General features: G+C 61.0%; 1 protein-coding gene across 1 annotated transcript in view; it reads right to left on the bottom strand.

The window, feature by feature from the left end:
• Window positions 1–1922: 1922 nt before the first annotated feature.
• Window positions 1923–19416, bottom strand: part of brix1 (biogenesis of ribosomes BRX1) — a 29126-nt gene continuing 11632 nt past the window's right edge. Inside the window, exons 5-10 of the mRNA XM_087975310.1 lie at window positions 18568–18617; window positions 17416–17489; window positions 17275–17325; window positions 16288–16389; window positions 12937–13065; window positions 1923–2400 (exon numbers count right to left, since the gene is read on the bottom strand). Of these exons, the coding sequence (XP_087831436.1) occupies window positions 2125–2400; window positions 12937–13065; window positions 16288–16389; window positions 17275–17325; window positions 17416–17489; window positions 18568–18617 (682 nt within the window). The 3' untranslated portion in view covers window positions 1923–2124. The remainder of the gene's footprint in view (window positions 2401–12936; window positions 13066–16287; window positions 16390–17274; window positions 17326–17415; window positions 17490–18567; window positions 18618–19416) is intronic.

The raw sequence follows: 19416 nt of genomic DNA on the forward strand, positions 1-19416 counted from the left end.
GGGGGAGCTCACACACTCACCCCTCACCATCACAGCCCAGTGCAGGGGGGAGCTCACACACACACTCACCCCTCACCATCACAGCCCAGTGCAGGAGGGAGCTCACACACTCACCCCTCACCATCACAGCCCAGTGCAGGGGGGAGCTCACACACACACTCACCCCTCACCATCACAGCCCAGTGCAGGGGGGAGCTCACACACTCACCCCTCACCATCACAGCCCAGTGCAGGGGGGAGCTCACACACACACTCACCCCTCACCATCACAGCCCAGTGCAGGAGGGAGCTCACACACTCACCCCTCACCATCACAGCCCAGTGCAGGGGGGAGCTCACACACTCACCCCTCACCATCACAGCCCAGTGCAGGGGGGAGCTCACACACTCACCCCTCACCATCACAGCCCAGTGCAGGAGGGAGCTCACACACACACTCACCCCTCACCATCACAGGGGAGCACACACACACTCACCCCTCACCATCACAGCCCAGTGCAGGGGGGAGCTCACACACACACTCACCCCTCACCATCACAGGGGAGCTCACACACACTCACCCCTCACCATCACAGCCCAGTGCAGGGGGGAGCTCACACACACACTCACCCCTCACCATCACAGCCCAGTGCAGGGGGGAGCTCACACACACTCACCCCTCACCATCACAGCCCAGTGCAGGGGGGAGCTCACACACACACCCCTCACCATCACAGCCCAGTGCAGGAGGGAGCTCACACACACTCACCCCTCACCATCACAGCCCAGTGCAGGGGGGAGCTCACACACACACTCACCCCTCACCATCACAGCCCAGTGCAGGGGGGAGCTCTCACACACACCCCTCACCATCAAAGCCCAGTGCAGGGGGGAGCTCACACTCACTCACCCCTCACCATCACAGCCCAGTGCAGGGGGGAGCTCACACACACTCACCCCTCACCATCACAGCCCAGTGCAGGGGGGAGCTCACACACACACTCACCCCTCACCATCACAGCCCAGTGCAGGGGGGAGCTCACACACACACTCACCCCTCACCATCACAGCCCAGTGCAGGGGGGAGCTCACACACACACTCACCCCTCACCATCACAGGGGAGCTCACACACACTCACCCCTCACCATCACAGCCCAGTGCAGGGGGGAGCTCACACACACACTCACCCCTCACCATCACAGCCCAGTGCAGGGGGGAGCTCACACACACTCACCCCTCACCATCACAGCCCAGTGCAGGAGGAAGCTCACACACACTCACCCCTCACCATCACAGCCCAGTGCAGGGGGGAGCTCACACACACTCACCCCTCACCATCACAGCCCAGTGCAGGGGGGAGCTCACACACACACTCACCCCTCACCATCACAGCCCAGTGCAGGGGGGAGCTCTCACACACACCCCTCACCATCAAAGCCCAGTGCAGGGGGGAGCTCACACTCACTCACCCCTCACCATCACAGCCCAGTGCAGGGGGGAGCTCACACACACTCACCCCTCACCATCACAGCCCAGTGCAGGGGGGAGCTCACACACACACTCACCCCTCACCATCACAGCCCAGTGCAGGGGGGAGCTCACACACACACTCACCCCTCACCATCACAGGGGAGCTCACACACACTCACCCCTCACCATCACAGGGGAGCTCACACACACTCACCCCTCACCATCACAGCCCAGTGCAGGGGGGAGCTCACACACACTCACCCCTCACCATCACAGCCCAGTGCAGGGGGGAGCTCTCACACACAGTCACCCCTCACCATCACAGCCCAGTGCAGGGGGGAGCTCTCACACACAGTCACCTCTCTGAAACCAATACCCCTCACCAGGGCAAAGCCAGTCCTACTGGTGGGTGGGGAGGGTGGTGGCGGAGTGATGAGGACGAGGTTGAAATCCCCCACAGAACAAACACCAATTATCAGCCAGGAAACTATTTTATTGCAAAAACAAAATGTGTCAACAAACAACTGTGAAAAACTGACTCATGCGAACGGTGTCCCCCCCGGAGCCCAGCGGATCGGGGAGGGGTCAGGAGGAGAGTGGGGAGCTGGTCACACTGGTGTTCACACACTGCCCACAGCTGCCCTGGCGGCCAGCTCTCTCACAGGGTGTGGGACTCACCCTGACCCGGGCACACGGCCAGCCTTTCGCCGCAGCTGGACTCTCTGCCGTTTGGAAAGCAGCTTTTTCCTCTTGGGGTCCGGCGGTGGTTCTGGGGGGGGGTGATGTTGGATGACTGTTTTTTTCCTCTCAGTCGGTGTGTCGAAGACGGCTTGGGTGGGGTCCTCAGGCAGGACCATCCGCTCCTCAGTGCGTTGCAGCCGTTGCCATTCCTTAGTCCGAGACTTCTCCACAAACTTGGCCGCTGTGGCCAGTCTCAACATCCGCCGGTGCTGGAGGAACACAGAGGGGAGGGTAACGAGGGGGGCAACAGAGAGAAACAGATAGTCAGAGGGGCCAGGCGCAGTCAGGGATGTGCGACAATCCATTCAGAGTCTAATCCCAGACACACAGAGAAATCAAGAGAACCAGAAACAACACGGCAACCGCTCACTGAGAGAGAGGGTCAGTGCTGAGGGAGTGGGCACTGTCTCAGGGTCAGTGCTGAGGGAGTGGGCACTGTCGGAGGGTCAGTGCTGAGGGAGTGGGCACTGTCTCAGGGTCAGTGCTGAGGGAGTGCCGCACTGTCTCAGGGTCAGTGCTGAGGGAGTGGGCACTGTCTCAGGGTCAGTGCTGAGGGAGTGGGCACTGTCTCAGGGTCAGTGCTGAGGGAGTGGGCACTGTCTCAGGGTCAGTGCTGAGGGAGTGGGCACTGTCTCAGGGTCAGTGCTGAGGGAGTGGGCACTGTCTCAGGGTCAGTGCTGAGGGAGTGGGCACTGTCTCAGGGTCAGTGCTGAGGGAGTGGGCACTGTCTCAGGGTCAGTGCTGAGGGAGTGGGCACTGTCTCAGGGTCAGTGCTGAGGGAGTGGGCACTGTCGGAGGGTCAGTGCTCAGGGAGTGGGCACTGTCTCAGGGTCAGTGCTGAGGGAGTGCCGCACTGTCTCAGGGTCAGTGCTGAGGGAGTGGGCACTGTCTCAGGGTCAGTGCTGAGGGAGTGGGCACTGTCTCAGGGTCAGTGCTGAGGGAGTGGGCACTGTCTCAGGGTCAGTGCTGAGGGAGTGGGCACTGTCTCAGGGTCAGTGCTGAGGGAGTGGGCACTGTCTCAGGGTCAGTGCTGAGGGAGTGGGCACTGTCTCAGGGTCAGTGCTGAGGGAGTGGGCACTGTCTCAGGGTCAGTGCTGAGGGAGTGGGCACTGTCTCAGGGTCAGTGCTGAGGGAGTGGGCACTGTCTCAGGGTCAGTGCTGAGGGAGTGGGCACTGTCGGAGGGTCAGTGCTGAGGGAGTGCCGCACTGTCTCAGGGTCAGTGCTGAGGGAGTGGGCACTGTCAGAGGGTCAGTGCTGAGGGAGTGCCGCACTGTCGGAGGGTCAGTGCTGAGGGAGTGCCGCACTGTCGGAGGGTCAGTGCTGAGGGAGTGCCGCACTGTCGGAGGGTCAGTGCTGAGGGAGTGCCGCACTGTCGGAGGGTCAGTGCTGAGGGAGTGCCGCACTGTCGGAGGGTCAGTGCTGAGGGAGTGCCGCACTGTCGGAGGGTCAGTGCTGAGGGAGTGCCGCACTGTCGGAGGGTCAGTGCTGAGGGAGTGCCGCACTGTCGGAGGGTCAGTGCTGAGGGAGTGCCGCACTGTCGTAGTGTCTGTGCTGAGGGAGAGGGCACTGTCGGAGGGTCAGTGCTGAGGGAGTGCCGCACTGTCGGAGGGTCAGTGCTGAGGGAGTGCCGCACTGTCGGAGGGTCAGTGCTGAGTGAGTGGGCACTGTTGGAGTGTCTGTGCTGAGGGAGTGCCGCACTGTCGGAGGTCAGTGCTGAGGGAGTGCCGCACTGTCGGAGGGTCAGTGCTGAGGGAGCGCCGCACTGTCGGAGGGTCAGTGCTGAGGGAGCGCCGCACTGTCGGAGAGTCAGTGCTGAGGGAGTGCCGCATTGTCGGAGGGTCAGTGCTGAGGGAGTGGGCACTGTCGGAGGGTCAGTGCTGAGGGAGTGCCGCACCGTCGGAGGGTCAGTGCTGAGGACGTGCCGCACTGTCGGAGGGTCAGTGCTGAGGGAGTGCCGCACTGTCGGAGGGTCAGTGCTGAGGGAGTGCCGCACTGTCGGAGGGTCAGTGCTGAGGGAGTGCCGCACTGTCGGAGGGTCAGTGCTGAGGGAGTGCCGCGCTGTCGGAGGGTCAGTGCTGAGGGAGTGCCGCGCTGTCGGAGGGTCAGTGCTGAGGGAGTGCCGCGCTGTCGGAGGGTCAGTGCTGAGGGAGTGCCGCGCTGTCGGAGGGTCAGTGCTGAGGGAGTGCCGCACTGTCGGAGGGTCAGTGCTGAGGGAGTGCCGCACTGTCGGAGGGTCAGTGCTGAGGGAGTGCCGCACTGTCGGAGGGTCAGTGCTGAGGGAGTGCCGCACTGTCGGAGGGTCAGTGCTGAGGGAGTGCCGCACTGTCGGAGGGTCAGTGCTGAGGGAGTGCCGCACTGCCGGAGGGTCAGTGCTGAGGGAGTGCCGCACTGTCGGAGGGTCAGTGCTGAGGGAGTGCCGCACTGTCGGAGGGTCAGTGCTGAGGGAGTGCCGCACTGTCGGAGGGTCAGTGCTGAGGGAGTGCCGCACTGTCGGAGGGTCAGTGCTGAGGGAGTGCCGCACTGTCGGAGGGTCAGTGCTGAGGGAGTGCCGCACTGTCGGAGGGTCAGTGCTGAGGGAGTGCCGCACTGTCGGAGGGTCAGTGCTGAGGGAGTGCCGCACTGTCGGAGGGTCAGTGCTGAGGGAGTGCCGCACTGTCGGAGGGTCAGTGCTGAGGGAGTGCCGCACTGTCGGAGGGTCAGTGCTGAGGGAGTGCCGCACTGTCGGAGGGTCAGTGCTGAGGGAGTGCCGCACTGTCAGAGGGTTAGTGCTGAGGGAGTGGGCACTGTCGGAGGGTCAGTGCTGAGGGAGTGCCGCACTGTCGGAGGGTCAGTGCTGAGGGAGTGGGCACTGTCGGAGGGTCAGTGCTGAGGGAGTGCCGCGCTGTCGGAGGGTCAGTGCTGAGGGAGTGCCGCACTGTCGGAGGGTCAGTGCTGAGGGAGTGCCGCACTGTCGGAGAGTCAGTGCTGAGGGAGTGCCGCATTGTCGGAGGGTCAGTGCTGAGGGAGCGCCGCACTGTCGGAGAGTCAGTGCTGAGGGAGTGCCGCATTGTCGGAGGGTCAGTGCTGAGGGAGTGGGCACTGTCGGAGGGTCAGTGCTGAGGGAGTGCCGCACTGTCGGAGGGTCAGTGCTGAGGGAGTGCCGCACTGTCGGAGGGTCAGTGCTGAGGGAGTGCCGCACTGTCGGAGGGTCAGTGCTGAGGGAGTGCCGCACTGTCGGAGGGTCAGTGCTGAGGGAGTGCCGCACTGTCGGAGGGTCAGTGCTGAGGGAGTGCCGCACTGTCGTAGTGTCTGTGCTGAGGGAGTGCCGCACTGTCGGAGGGTCAGTGCTGAGGGAGTGGGCACTGTCGGAGGGTCAGTGCTGAGGGAGTGCCGCACTGTCGGAGGGTCAGTGCTGAGGGAGCGCCGCACTGTCGGAGGGTCAGTGCTGAGGGAGCGCCACACTGTCGGAGGGTCAGTGCTGAGGGAGTGGGCACTGTCGGAGGGTCAGTGCTGAGGGAGTGCCGCACTGTCGGAGGGTCAGTGCTGAGGGAGTGCCGCATTGTCGGAGGGTCAGTGCTGAGGGAGCGCCGCACTGTCGGAGAGTCAGTGCTGAGGGAGTGCCGCATTGTCGGAGGGTCAGTGCTGAGGGAGTGGCCACTGTCGGAGGGTCAGTGCTGAGGGAGTGCCGCACTGTCGGAGGGTCAGTGCTGAGGGAGTGCCGCACTGTCGGAGGGTCAGTGCTGAGGGAGTGCCGCACTGTCGGAGGGTCAGTGCTGAGGGAGTGCCGCACTGTCGTAGTGTCTGTGCTGAGGGAGTGCCGCACTGTCGGAGGGTCAGTGCTGAGGGAGTGGGCACTGTCGGAGGGTCAGTGCTGAGGGAGTGCCGCACTGTCGGAGGGTCAGTGCTGAGGGAGTGCCGCACTGTCGGAGGGTCAGTGCTGAGGGAGTGGGCACTGTTGGAGTGTCTGTGCTGAGGGAGTGCCGCACTGTCGGAGGTCAGTGCTGAGGGAGTGCCGCACTGTCGGAGGGTCAGTGCTGAGGGAGCGCCGCACTGTCGGAGGGTCAGTGCTGAGGGAGCGCCGCACTGTCGGAGAGTCAGTGCTGAGGGAGTGCCGCATTGTCGGAGGGTCAGTGCTGAGGGAGTGGGCACTGTCGGAGGGTCAGTGCTGAGGGAGTGGGCACTGTCGGAGGGTCAGTGCTGAGGGAGTGCCGCACCGTCGGAGGGTCAGTGCTGAGGACGTGCCGCACTGTCGGAGGGTCAGTGCTGAGGGAGTGCCGCACTGTCGGAGGGTCAGTGCTGAGGGAGTGCCGCACTGTCGGAGGGTCAGTGCTGAGGGAGTGCCGCACTGTCGGAGGGTCAGTGCTGAGGGAGTGCCGCACTGTCGGAGGGTCAGTGCTGAGGGAGTGCCGCACTGTCGGAGGGTCAGTGCTGAGGGAGTGCCGCACTGTCGGAGGGGCAGTGCTGAGGGAGTGCCGCACTGTCGGAGGGTCAGTGCTGAGGGAGTGGGCACTGTCGGAGGGTCAGTACTGAGGGAGTGCCGCACTGTCGGAGGGTCAGTGCTGAGGGAGCCCCGCACTGTCGGAGGGTCAGTGCTGAGGGAGCCCCGCACTGTCGGAGGGTCAGTGCTGAGGGAGTGGGCACTGTCGGAGGGTCAGTGCTGAGGGCGTGCCGCACTGTCGGAGGGTCAGTGCTGAGGGAGCGCCACACTGTCGGAGGGTCAGTGCTGAGGGAGTGCCGCACTGTCGCAGGGTCAGTGCTGAGGGAGTGCCACACTGTCGGAGGGTCAGTGCAGAGGGAGTGCCGCACTGTCGGAGGGTCAGTGCAGAGGGAGTGCCGCACTGTCGGAGGGTCAGTGCTGAGGGAGTGCCGCACTGTCGGAGGGTCAGTGCTGAGGGAGTGCCGCACTGTCGGAGGGTCAGTGCTGAGGGAGTGCCGCACTGTCGGAGGGTCAGTGCTGAGGGAGTGCCGCACTGTCGGAGGGTCAGTGCTGAGGGAGTGCCGCACTGTCGGAGGGTCAGTGCTGAGGGAGTGCCGCACTGTCGGAGGGTCAGTGCTGAGGGAGTGCCGCACTGTCGGAGGGGCAGTGCTGAGGGAGTGCCGCACTGTCGGAGGGTCAGTGCTGAGGGAGTGGGCACTGTCGGACGGTCAGTACTGAGGGAGTGCCGCACTGTCGGAGGGTCAGTGCTGAGGGAGCCCCGCACTGTCGGAGGGTCAGTGCTGAGGGAGCCCCGCACTGTCGGAGGGTCAGTGCTGAGGGAGTGGGCACTGTCGGAGGGTCAGTGCTGAGGGCGTGCCGCACTGTCGGAGGGTCAGTGCTGAGGGAGCGCCACACTGTCGGAGGGTCAGTGCTGAGGGAGTGCCGCACTGTCGCAGGGTCAGTGCTGAGGGAGTGCCACACTGTCGGAGGGTCAGTGCTGAGGGAGTGCCGCACTGTCGGAGGGTCAGTGCTGAGGGAGTGCCGCACTGTCGCAGGGTCAGTGCTGAGGGAGTGCCACACTGTCGGAGGGTCAGTGCTGAGGGAGTGCCGCACTGTCGGAGGGTCAGTGCTGAGGGAGTGCCGCACTGTCGGAGGGTCAGTGCTGAGGGAGCGGGTACTGTCGGAGGGTCAGTGCTGAGGGAGTGCCACACTGTCGGAGGGTCAGTGCTGAGGGAGTGCCGCACTGTCGGAGGGTCAGTGCTGAGGGAGCGGGTACTGTCGGAGGGTCAGTGCTGAGGGAGTGCCGCACTGTCGGAGGGTCAGTGCTGAGGGAGTGCCGCACTGTCGGAGGGTCAGTGCTGAGGGAGTGCCGCACTGTCGGAGGGTCAGTGCTGAGGGAGTGCCGCACTGTCGGAGGGTCAGTGCTGAGGGAGTGCCGCACTATCGGAGGGTCAGTGCTGAGGGAGTGCCGCACTATCGGAGGGTCAGTGCTGAGGGAGTGCCGCACTGTCGGAGGGTCAGTGCTGAGGGAGTGGGCACTGTCGGAGGGTCAGTGCTGAGGGAGTGGGCACTGTCGGAGGGTCAGTACTGAGGGAGTGCCGCACTGTCGGAGGGTCAGTGCTGAGGGAGCGCCGCACTGTCGGAGGGTCAGTGCTGAGGGAGTGCCGCACTGTCGGAGGGTCAGTACGGAGGGAGTGCCGCACTGTCGGAGGGTCAGTGCTGAGGGAGTGGGCACTGTCGGAGGGTCAGTGCTGAGGGAGCGCCGCACTGTCGGAGGGTCAGTGCTGAGGGAGCGCCGCACTGTCGGAGGGTCAGTGCTGAGGGAGCGCCGCACTGTCTGAGGGTCAGTGCTGAGGGAGCGCCACACTGTCGGAGGGTCAGTGCTGAGGGAGTGGGCACTGTCGGAGGGTCAGTGCTGAGGGAGTGCCGCACTGTCGGAGGGTCAGTGCTGAGGGAGCGCCGCACTGTCGGAGGGCCGCACTGTCGGAGGGTCAGTGCTGAGGGAGTGCCGCACTGTCGGAGGGTCAGTGCTGAGGGAGTGGGCACTGTTGGAGTGTCTGTGCTGAGGGAGTGCCGCACTGTCGGAGGTCAGTGCTGAGGGAGTGCCGCACTGTCGGAGGGTCAGTGCTGAGGGAGCGCCGCACTGTCGGAGGGTCAGTGCTGAGGGAGCGCCGCACTGTCGGAGAGTCAGTGCTGAGGGAGTGCCGCATTGTCGGAGGGTCAGTGCTGAGGGAGTGGGCACTGTCGGAGGGTCAGTGCTGAGGGAGTGGGCACTGTCGGAGGGTCAGTGCTGAGGGAGTGCCGCACCGTCGGAGGGTCAGTGCTGAGGACGTGCCGCACTGTCGGAGGGTCAGTGCTGAGGGAGTGCCGCACTGTCGGAGGGTCAGTGCTGAGGGAGTGCCGCACTGTCGGAGGGTCAGTGCTGAGGGAGTGCCGCACTGTCGGAGGGTCAGTGCTGAGGGAGTGCCGCACTGTCGGAGGGTCAGTGCTGAGGGAGTGCCGCACTGTCGGAGGGTCAGTGCTGAGGGAGTGCCGCACTGTCGGAGGGTCAGTGCTGAGGGAGTGCCGCACTGTCGGAGGGGCAGTGCTGAGGGAGTGCCGCACTGTCGGAGGGTCAGTGCTGAGGGAGTGGGCACTGTCGGAGGGTCAGTACTGAGGGAGTGCCGCACTGTCGGAGGGTCAGTGCTGAGGGAGCCCCGCACTGTCGGAGGGTCAGTGCTGAGGGAGCCCCGCACTGTCGGAGGGTCAGTGCTGAGGGAGCCCCGCACTGTCGGAGGGTCAGTGCTGAGGGAGCGCCGCACTGTCGGAGGGTCAGTGCTGAGGGAGTGCCGCACTGTCGGAGGGTCAGTGCTGAGGGAGTGCCGCACTGTCGGAGGGTCAGTGCTGAGGGAGTGCCGCACTGTCGGAGGGTCAGTGCTGAGGGAGTGCCGCACTGTCGGAGGGTCAGTGCTGAGGGAGTGCCGCACTGTCGGAGGGTCAGTGCTGAGGGAGTGCCGCACTGTCGGAGGGTCAGTGCTGAGGGAGTGCCGCACTGTCGGAGGGTCAGTGCTGAGGGAGTGCCGCACTGTCGGAGGGTCAGTGCTGAGGGAGTGCCGCACTGTCGGAGGGTCAGTGCTGAGGGAGTGCCGCACTGTCGGAGGGTCAGTGCTGAGGGAGTGCCGCACTGTCGGAGGGTCAGTGCTGAGGGAGTGCCGCACTGTCGGAGGGTCAGTGCTGAGGGAGTGCCGCACTGTCGGAGGGTCAGTGCTGAGGGAGTGCCGCACTGTCGGAGGGTCAGTGCTGAGGGAGTGCCGCACTGTCGGAGGGTCAGTGCTGAGGGAGTGCCGCACTGTCGGAGGGTCAGTGCTGAGGGAGTGCCGCACTGTCGGAGGGTCAGTGCTGAGGGAGTGCCGCACTGTCGGAGGGTCAGTGCTGAGGGAGTGCCGCACTGTCGGAGGGTCAGTGCTGAGGGAGTGCCGCACTGTCGGAGGGTCAGTGCTGAGGGAGTGCCGCACTGTCAGAGGGTTAGTGCTGAGGGAGTGGGCACTGTCGGAGGGTCAGTGCTGAGGGAGTGCCGCACTGTCGGAGGGTCAGTGCTGAGGGAGTGGGCACTGTCGGAGGGTCAGTGCTGAGGGCGTGCCGCACTGTCGGAGGGTCAGTGCTTAGGGAGCGCCGCACTGTCGCAGGGTCAGTGCTGAGGGAGTGCCGCACTGTCGCAGGGTCAGTGCTGAGGGAGTGCCGCACTGTCGGAGGGTCAGTGCTGAGGGAGTGCCGCACTGTCGGAGGGTCAGTGCTGAGGGAGTGGGCGCTGTCGGAGGGTCAGTGCTGAGGGAGTGCCGCACTGTCGGAGGGTCAGTGCTGAGGGAGTGGGCACTGTTGGAGGGTCAGTGCTGAGGGAGTGCCGCACTGTCGGAGGGTCAGTGCTGAGGGAGTGCCGCACTGTCGGAGGGTCAGTGCTGAGGGAGTGCCGCACTGTCGGAGGGTCAGTGCTGAGGGAGTGCCGCACTGTCGGAGGGTCAGTGCTGAGGGAGTGCAGTACTGTCGGAGGGTCAGTGCTGAGGGAGTGCCGCACTGTCGGAGGGTCAGTGCTGAGGGAGTGCCGCACTGTCGGAGGGTCAGTGCTGAGGGAGTGCCGCACTGTCGGAGGGTCAGTGCTGAGGGAGTGCCGCACTGTCGGAGGGTCAGTGCTGAGGGAGTGCCGCACTGTCGGAGGGTCAGTGCTGAGGGAGTGCCGCACTGTCGGAGGGTCAGTGCTGAGGGAGCGCCGCACTGTCGGAGGGTCAGTGCTGAGGGAGTGCCGCACTGTCGGAGGGTCAGTACGGAGGGAGTGCCGCACTGTCGGAGGGTCAGTGCTGAGGGAGTGGGCACTGTCGGAGGGTCAGTGCTGAGGGAGCGCCGCACTGTCGGAGGGTCAGTGCTGAGGGAGCGCCGCACTGTCGGAGGGTCAGTGCTGAGGGAGCGCCGCACTGTCGGAGGGTCAGTGCTGAGGGAGCGCCACACTGTCGGAGGGTCAGTGCTGAGGGAGTGGGCACTGTCGGAGGGTCAGTGCTGAGGGAGTGCCGCACTGTCGGAGGGTCAGTGCTGAGGGAGCGCCGCACTGTCGGAGGGCCGCACTGTCGGAGGGTCAGTGCTGAGGGAGCGCCGCACTGTCGGAGGGTCAGTACTGAGGGAGTGCCGCACTGTCGGAGGGTCAGTGCTGAGGGAGTGGGCACTGTTGGAGTGTCTGTGCTGAGGGAGTGCCGCACTGTCGGAGGTCAGTGCTGAGGGAGTGCCGCACTGTCGGAGGGTCAGTGCTGAGGGAGCGCCGCACTGTCGGAGGGTCAGTGCTGAGGGAGCGCCGCACTGTCGGAGAGTCAGTGCTGAGGGAGTGCCGCATTGTCGGAGGGTCAGTGCTGAGGGAGTGGGCACTGTCGGAGGGTCAGTGCTGAGGGAGTGCCGCACTGTCGGAGGGTCAGTGCTGAGGGAGTGCCGCACTGTCGGAGGGTCAGTGCTGAGGGAGTGCCGCACTGTCGGAGGGTCAGTGCTGAGGGAGTGCCGCACTGTCGGAGGGTCAGTGCTGAGGGAGTGCCGCACTGTCGGAGGGTCAGTGCTGAGGGAGTGCCGCACTGTCGGAGGGTCAGTGCTGAGGGAGTGCCGCACTGTCAGAGGGTTAGTGCTGAGGGAGTGGGCACTGTCGGAGGGTCAGTGCTGAGGGAGTGCCGCACTGTCGGAGGGTCAGTGCTGAGGGAGTGGGCACTGTCGGAGGGTCAGTGCTGAGGGCGTGCCGCACTGTCGGAGGGTCAGTGCTTAGGGAGCGCCACACTGTCGGAGGGTCAGTGCTGAGGGAGTGCCGCACTGTCGCAGGGTCAGTGCTGAGGGAGTGCCGCACTGTCGCAGGGTCAGTGCTGAGGGAGTGGGCGCTGTCGGAGGGTCAGTGCTGAGGGAGTGCCGCACTGTCGGAGGGTCAGTGCTGAGGGAGTGGGCACTGTTGGAGGGTCAGTGCTGAGGGAGTGCCGCACTGTCGGAGGGTCAGTGCTGAGGGAGTGCCGCACTGTCGGAGGGTCAGTGCTGAGGGAGTGCCGCACTGTCGGAGGGTCAGTGCTGAGGGAGTGCCGCACTGTCGGAGGGTCAGTGCTGAGGGAGTGCAGTACTGTCGGAGGGTCAGTGCTGAGGGAGTGCCGCACTGTCGGAGGGTCAGTGCTGAGGGAGTGCCGCACTGTCGGAGGGTCAGTGCTGAGGGAGTGCCGCACTGTCGGAGGGTCAGTGCTGAGGGAGTGCCGCACTGTCGGAGGGTCAGTGCTGAGGGAGTGCCGCACTGTCGGAGGGTCAGTGCTGAGGGAGTGCCGCACTGTCGGAGGGTCAGTGCTGAGGGAGTGGGCACTGTCGGAGGGTCAGTGCTGAGGGAGTGGGCACTGTCGGAGGGTCAGTGCTGAGGGAGTGGGCACTGTCGGAGGGTCAGTGCTGAGGGAGTGGGCACTGTGAGAGGGTCAGTGCTGAGGGAGTGGACACTGTGAGAGGGTCAGTGCTGAGGGAGTGGGCACTGTCGTTGATCGGTCCTTTCAGATCAGAAACGTGAAAATATTGCTTGCCTCAGAGACAGATGTGAAGGAGCTTATTGCCTTGTCTTGAAGAATAGGATAAGTGTGATCCTTTCATTAAGTAACAGCACAAAGCTGCTGATTACCGGGAGTGAGGGATCACTGAGTAAGTGCCTTGCCCTGCGTGCTAACGCGGTACTGCAGTGTAAGGTGTCAGAGAGCTGCTGCTGATTCGGTCACCATGCAGATGCAGCAGTTGTGGTGGGCATGGAGAGCCCCCCCTGGAGTCCACGCTTCTTTAGGCTGGGGGGACAGAATTGCTCACTGTGACGTGCTGGGAGGCGTCTCTTACCATGTTCGGAGACTGGTAATTGGGATTTTCATAGAGTGTTGGGCCTCCAAAACTTCCCTGGAATATCTTAATGAGGTTTAGAACAAAACGTGGTCCAATTTCAACCAGAGCTCCATCTTCTTCAATAATCTGCAATTGAGACAAGGTGGTCAGTCACAGAGACCTCCCTCACCCCCAGTCATAATCTGAGCCAAACCCTGCAGAACCTGCAAAGCTAACTCAGTGTCTCTCTCCACAGATGCTGTTAGAGCTGCTGAGTTTCTCCAGCTTTTGCTGATTTTATTTTTTGATTTCCAGCATCCACAGGATGTGGTTTCGGGATTACTCAAAAGACAGATCTTCTCTTCAAGTTTTTTGTCTCCTTCTCATCCGAGCACAATCATTTTGCCTGCCTGCCTGAGAGCTGGGCGCTGACTGCCGTGAGGAAGGAGGCCGGGTCGGTCAGGCTGCTGTGCCTGGACACACTGACCATTTCTAGCAGAGTATCAGCTGTATCTCACCCAAGTGTAAACCAACAACGTCACCTTGGTAAAAGCTGAAAGAACTACAAACCCTGGAAATCAGAAACAAAATCAAATGGTTGGAAAAGCTCTTGCAGCATCTGTGGAGAGAAATCAGAGTGAAGGATGCAGGTCCAGTAAAGCCTTGCTTTGTGGTGTAATTGGCAGCACAGTCAGGCTTGTTCAGTAAGTGCAATGCACAGACTCCTTCCCACTGTGGAACCACTGAGCTGTTGCTTTGACCAAGCTGAAATTCCCGAGGTTCGGCAGTGAATGTGGAATCTCCATCTCCAAATCCAGAATGTGGTGCAATACTCCCCACTCACCAGGATTGGGGCAACTCCAACAACACTCAGGATACCATCCAGGATCAAATAACCCACTCGATTGGCACCACATCCACAAACATCCCCTCCCCCCCACCACCGACACTCAGTAGCAGCAGTGTGTACCATTTATACTCTCAATACATTCCAGATCCTAACCCACTCGCGTGAACCTGCCTCCCCCCACCCTGTCAGACAGTACATCCCACCCCCTACCCCCGAGTGAACCTGCCTCCCCCCACCCTCTCAGACAGTACATCCCACCCCCTACCCCCGAGTGAACCTGCCTCCCCCCACCCTCTCAGACAGTACATCCCAGACCCTGACCCCTCGAGTGAACCTCCCCCTCCCCCCACCCTCTCAGACAGTACATCCCACCCCCTACCCTCGAGTGAACTTCCCCCTCACCCCACACTCTCAGACAGTACATCCCAGACCCTGACCCCTCAAGTGAACCTCCCTCTCCCCCACACTCTCAGACAGTACACTCCAGACCCTGACCCCTCGAGTGAACTTCCCCCTCACCCCACACTCTCAGACAGTACATCCCAGACCCTCACCCCTCGAGTGAACCTCCCCCTCCCCCACACTCTCAGACAGTACATCCCAGACCCTGACCCCTCGAGTGAACCTCCCTCTCCCCCACACTCTCAGACAGTACATCCCAGACCCTAACCCCTCGAGTGAACCTGCCTCCCCCCACACTCTCAGACAGTACATCCCAGACCCTAACCCCTCGAGTGAACCTGCCTCCCCCCACACTCTCAGACAGTACATCCCAGACCCTAACCCCTCGAGTGAACCTGCCTCTCCCCCACACTCTCAGACAGTACATCCCACCCCCTACCCTCGAGTGAACCTCCCCCTCCCCCCACACTCTCAGACAGTACACTCCAGACCCTGACCCCTCGAGTGAACCTCCCCCCACACTCTCAGACAGTACATCCCAGACCCTAACCCCTCGAGTGAACCTCCCCCCACACTCTCAGACAGTACATCCCAGACCCTAACCCCTCGAGTGAACCTCCCCCTCCCCCCACCCTCTCAGACAGTACACTCCAGACCCTGACCCCTCGAGTGAACCTCCCCCTCCCCCCACACTCTCAGACAGCACATCCCAGACCCTGACCCCTCGAGTGAACCTCCCCCTCCCCCCACACTCTCAGACAGTACATCCCAGACCCTAACCCCTCGAGTGAATCTCCCCCTCCCCCCACACCCTCAGACAGTACATCCCAGACCCTGACCCCTCGAGTGAACTTCCCCCTACCCCCACACTCTCAGACAGTACATCCCAGACCCTGACCCCTCGAGTGAACCTCCCCCTCCCCCACACTCTCAGACAGTACATCCCAGACCCTGACCCCTCGAGTGAACCTCCCCCCACACTCTCAGACAGTACATCCCAGACCCTGACCCCTCGAGTGAACTTCCCCCTCACCCCACACTCTCAGACAGTACACTCCAGACCCTGACCCCTCGAGTGAACCTCCCCCTCACCCCACACTCTCAGACAGTACACTCCAGACCCTGACCCCTCGAGTGAACCTCCCCCTCCCCCCACACTCTCAGACAGTACATCCCAGACCCTGACCCCTCGAGTGAACCTCCCTCTCCCCCACACTCTCAGACAGTACACTCCAGACCCTGACCCCTCGAGTGAACCTCCCCCCACACTCTCAGACAGTACATCCCAGACCCTAACCCCTCGAGTGAACCTCCCCCTCCCCCCACACTCTCAGACAGTACATCCCAGATCCTAACCCCTCGAGTGAACCTCCCCCTCCCCCCACCCTCTCAGACAGTACACTCCAGACCCTGACCCCTCGAGTGAACCTCCCCCTCCCCCCACACTCTCAGACAGCACATCCCAGACCCTGACCCCTCGAGTGAACCTCCCCCTCCCCCCACACTCTCAGACAGTACATCCCAGACCCTAACCCCTCGAGTGAATCTCCCCCTCCCCCCACACCCTCAGACAGTACATCCCAGACCCTGACCCCTCGAGTGAACCTCCCCCTACCCCCACACTCTCAGACAGTACATCCCAGACCCTAACCCGAGTTAACCTCCCCCTCCCCCATACATGAATAGGAAGGGAGTACAGAGATATGGATCCTGTAAGTGAAGACAGGTTTACTATGGAAGGGCAAGAGGTGTCGGCACAGGCTTGGAGGGCCGAAGGGCCTGTTCATGTGCTGGAATCTTCTTTGTTGTTAAGAAATCGATCTCAATGTTTCCTAATTAGTGTTAAACTGACTGGACTGAACAGAACACACTGTTAGAGGGAGGTAAAGAGGGACTGGTGGGAGATTCACGCAGAGCAGAAAAACTAACTCAGCTCTGATTGGCCGAATGGTCTGGTTTTCATCGTGAACACAGTGTAGTAACATTTGAAGGAAATGGAGCTAGAGTTTGGGGGTGAAAAGAGGTAGAAAGGGCATGGAGCATTTGAAGAAACCCCGGTGAGGTGGTGAAGCCCCTGGGCTGGAGAGCAGAACTTCAGCAAACAGCTTTCAACTGACCTGGTAATTCCTGAACCAGATCCTGTTATCAGAGATGGTGAATGTGAAGATATGATCAACAAAAGGCTGGCTCTTTGGGTGGTAGCGCGGCGTTGAAAAGACCTACAAGGCAATGGGTTAAACAGATTGTCAGGTCATTAGGCATCACCATGAGGCAAGCCCCCCTCCTCCTCATCCATCACGGTCTGTGCCAACTTGTTCTACAGCAACTCAGAAACCCTCACCACCCCCTCCCCCACTGACACTCAGCAGCATGGGCCCCAGTCCAAAGATGTGCAGGTTAGGTGGATTGTCCAGTGCCAATGTGGGATTACAGAGACTTTGGTGGGTGGGGGGGAGATGATTGGTTAGTTGGCCCTGGTCAGATTCTCCTCGGGGGTTGGTGTGGAATCTTGTCGGGGTTCTGTGACCTACAAGATGTTCTGCCAAACTGTACCAAATATTCTCAGACAGTACCTTCCAAACACACGACCAACTATACACGGGAACACCACCCCCGGCAAGTTCCCCTCTGAGCCACTCCCCATCCGGACTTGGAAATATATCACCGTTCCTTCACTATCACTGGGTCAGAATCCTGGAATTCCCTCCCTCGGGGCACTGTGGGTCACCCTACAGCACATGGACTGCAGCGGGTCAGGAAGGCAGCTCTCCCCCACCTTCTCCAGGGGTATGATGTGGACTGCAGCTCGCGACCCAATGAGGGAGCAGTGCTCTGGAAGCTTGCACTTGCACATAAACCTGTTGGGACTATAACCTGGTGTTGGGAGATTTATAGCCTTCTCAGGGGCAACTAGGGATGGGCAGTAATGGTGTGTGTTGGTGTTAGATTGACATGCACCTGTTAAACACAGTGCCCAGCTCTCAGACAGGCTCGTGGCCTGGCTCAGGGTGACAGAAGCTGTTGGCAGACATTGCCATGACCATCCCTGCCAGATTCCCTCACAGTGCTTTGTGGTCAGAGAGAGACAGCAAACACAAGCTCACCTGGATGAAGAGTTCTTTCAAGAGTCTATGATGAGCTTCCTTATCAAATGTCTATTCAGAACAAAGACAGAAAACAAATATTAAACTGACAGATTGCAGCTAAACCACCATAACGTTTGTGACAGGGATGTAATGTCCTACCGGATCAAAGGACAGTAATGGTCTTGAACCTTTCAGACAGTTCCCAGTCAACTTCAGCTCATCCAGGGTGTGAACTATGAGAGAAACAGAGAAGGTGGACACAGTTAAAAATCACACAACACCAGGTTACAGTCCAACAGGTTCAGTTAGAAACACACGAGCTTTCGGAGCGTTGCTCCTTCATCAGGTGGTTGTGGAGTGTATGACTTGTGCAGAAGGTGTGAACAGTGACAGAAACAGAGAGGGAGGGGCAGTGTGAGGGGGTGAGGGAGGGGGGCAGTGAGAGGGGGTGAGGGAGGGGGGCAGTGAGAGGGGGTGAGGGAGGGGGGCAGTGAGAGGGGGTGAGGGAGGGGGGGCAGTGAGAGGGGGTGAGGGAGGGGGGCAGTGAGAGGGGGTGAGGGAGGGGGGCAGTGAGAGGGGGTGAGCTCCCCTCTGACAGTAATTCACAATGAAACCCCACCAGCACCCACAGTTACCTGCCCAGCTCCTTTTCCACCTATCCACTCCACCCTCTCCTCCCTGACCTATCACCTTCATCCCCTCCCCCACACACCTATTGTACTCTATGCTACTTTCTCCACCCCCCCCCCCACCCTCCTCTAGCTTATCTCTCCACGCTTCAGGCTCTCTGCCTTTATTCCTGATGAAGGGCTTTTGCCCGAAACGTCGATTTTCCTGCTCCTCGGATGCTGCCTGAACTGCTGTGCTCTTCCAGCACCACTGATCCAGAATCTGGTTTCCAGCATCTGCAGTCATTGTTTTTACCCCTCAGTTCAGCTGCCTGTCACACACCGCCCCTCAGTTAGGGAGCTGCTGTCACCTTCAGCCTGACAGTAGTGTATCTGGCCTGTTAGCCTGAGGCTATGTGGCACACAGTCAGTGTTTGAGGCAGTCTGGAATCTACGCCCAAACCGCCTCATTCCCGATGAAGGGCTCTTGCCTGAAATATTGATTCTCCTGCTCCTCGGATGCTGCCTGACCTGCTGCGCTTTTCCAGCACCACACTCTCGACTCTGACCTCCAGCATCTGCAGTCCTCACTTTCTCCTATACTCTCTAAGTCCAGAACATTCTGACTGGAGTTGGAGAACCCCACACAGTGAACCATTAAACCAGGGACTAGCTGCCGACCCTCAATGGCCCAGACACTTACTGTTTTGGACGAGAAACTTGGCAGATGGCCCATGAGGAACATTCGTGATCCTGAAACACAGAACAAACCATCTGCATCATTTAGAAACGGCTTCAGGAACAGGTTGCTCAGTTTGCACGATTTGCAAAAACAATGGACCGAAACCCACATCACCCTCCCTGTCCCCCCACACGCACCTTCATTGCACCTCCCCCAGCACCCCCTCCCTCCTGGGAAATCTCCTCTATCCCCTCTCTAAAGCTTCCACACCCTTCCAGAGCTGAACACAATCTTCCAAGTGTGGTCTAACTGGGGCTCTATAGAGCTGCAGCAGAGCCTTGTGGCTCTTAAACTGTTACTGAGAGCCAACACACCATAAATCTCCTTAACAACCCTATCAACCTGGGTGGCCAGACCACCTCCAGGTAACGTTCTCGGGACATGGACTCAAATCATTTGGAATTAAGACTTTAATAATGACCATGTGACTGTTGTTATAAAATCCCATCTGTTTCACAAATATCCTTACCTGGTCTGGCCGACACGTGACTCCAGACCCACAGCGATGTGATCGACTGTTACCTGTCCTCTGGGTAATTAGGGACGGGCAATAAATGCTGGGCCATCCTGTGACACCCACACCCTCTGACAGAATTCCAAAAGCAAACAAAACCATTTCCCTCCCTCAGTATTTGTTAAAGCTGTGATTCATGTACAAGGGCAGCTAGATCACTCAGAGCAAAGGTTTCCTGCTTTCTGACTATTCAAGAAAACATTCTCATCCTCTCCTGCTCCCTCTCCAGCGTATACGGCAGCTTTTAGAGGCCATTCCGTTCATGTTGAAGTCCCTGTGCAGCCTGGGTGTCGTGT

The sequence above is a fragment of the Chiloscyllium plagiosum genome, unplaced genomic scaffold, assembly GCF_037043375.1.
Source record: "Chiloscyllium plagiosum isolate Xiang-an unplaced genomic scaffold, Cpla_swu_hap1 HiC_scaffold_2, whole genome shotgun sequence".
NCBI classification, from domain to species: domain Eukaryota; kingdom Metazoa; phylum Chordata; class Chondrichthyes; order Orectolobiformes; family Hemiscylliidae; genus Chiloscyllium; species Chiloscyllium plagiosum.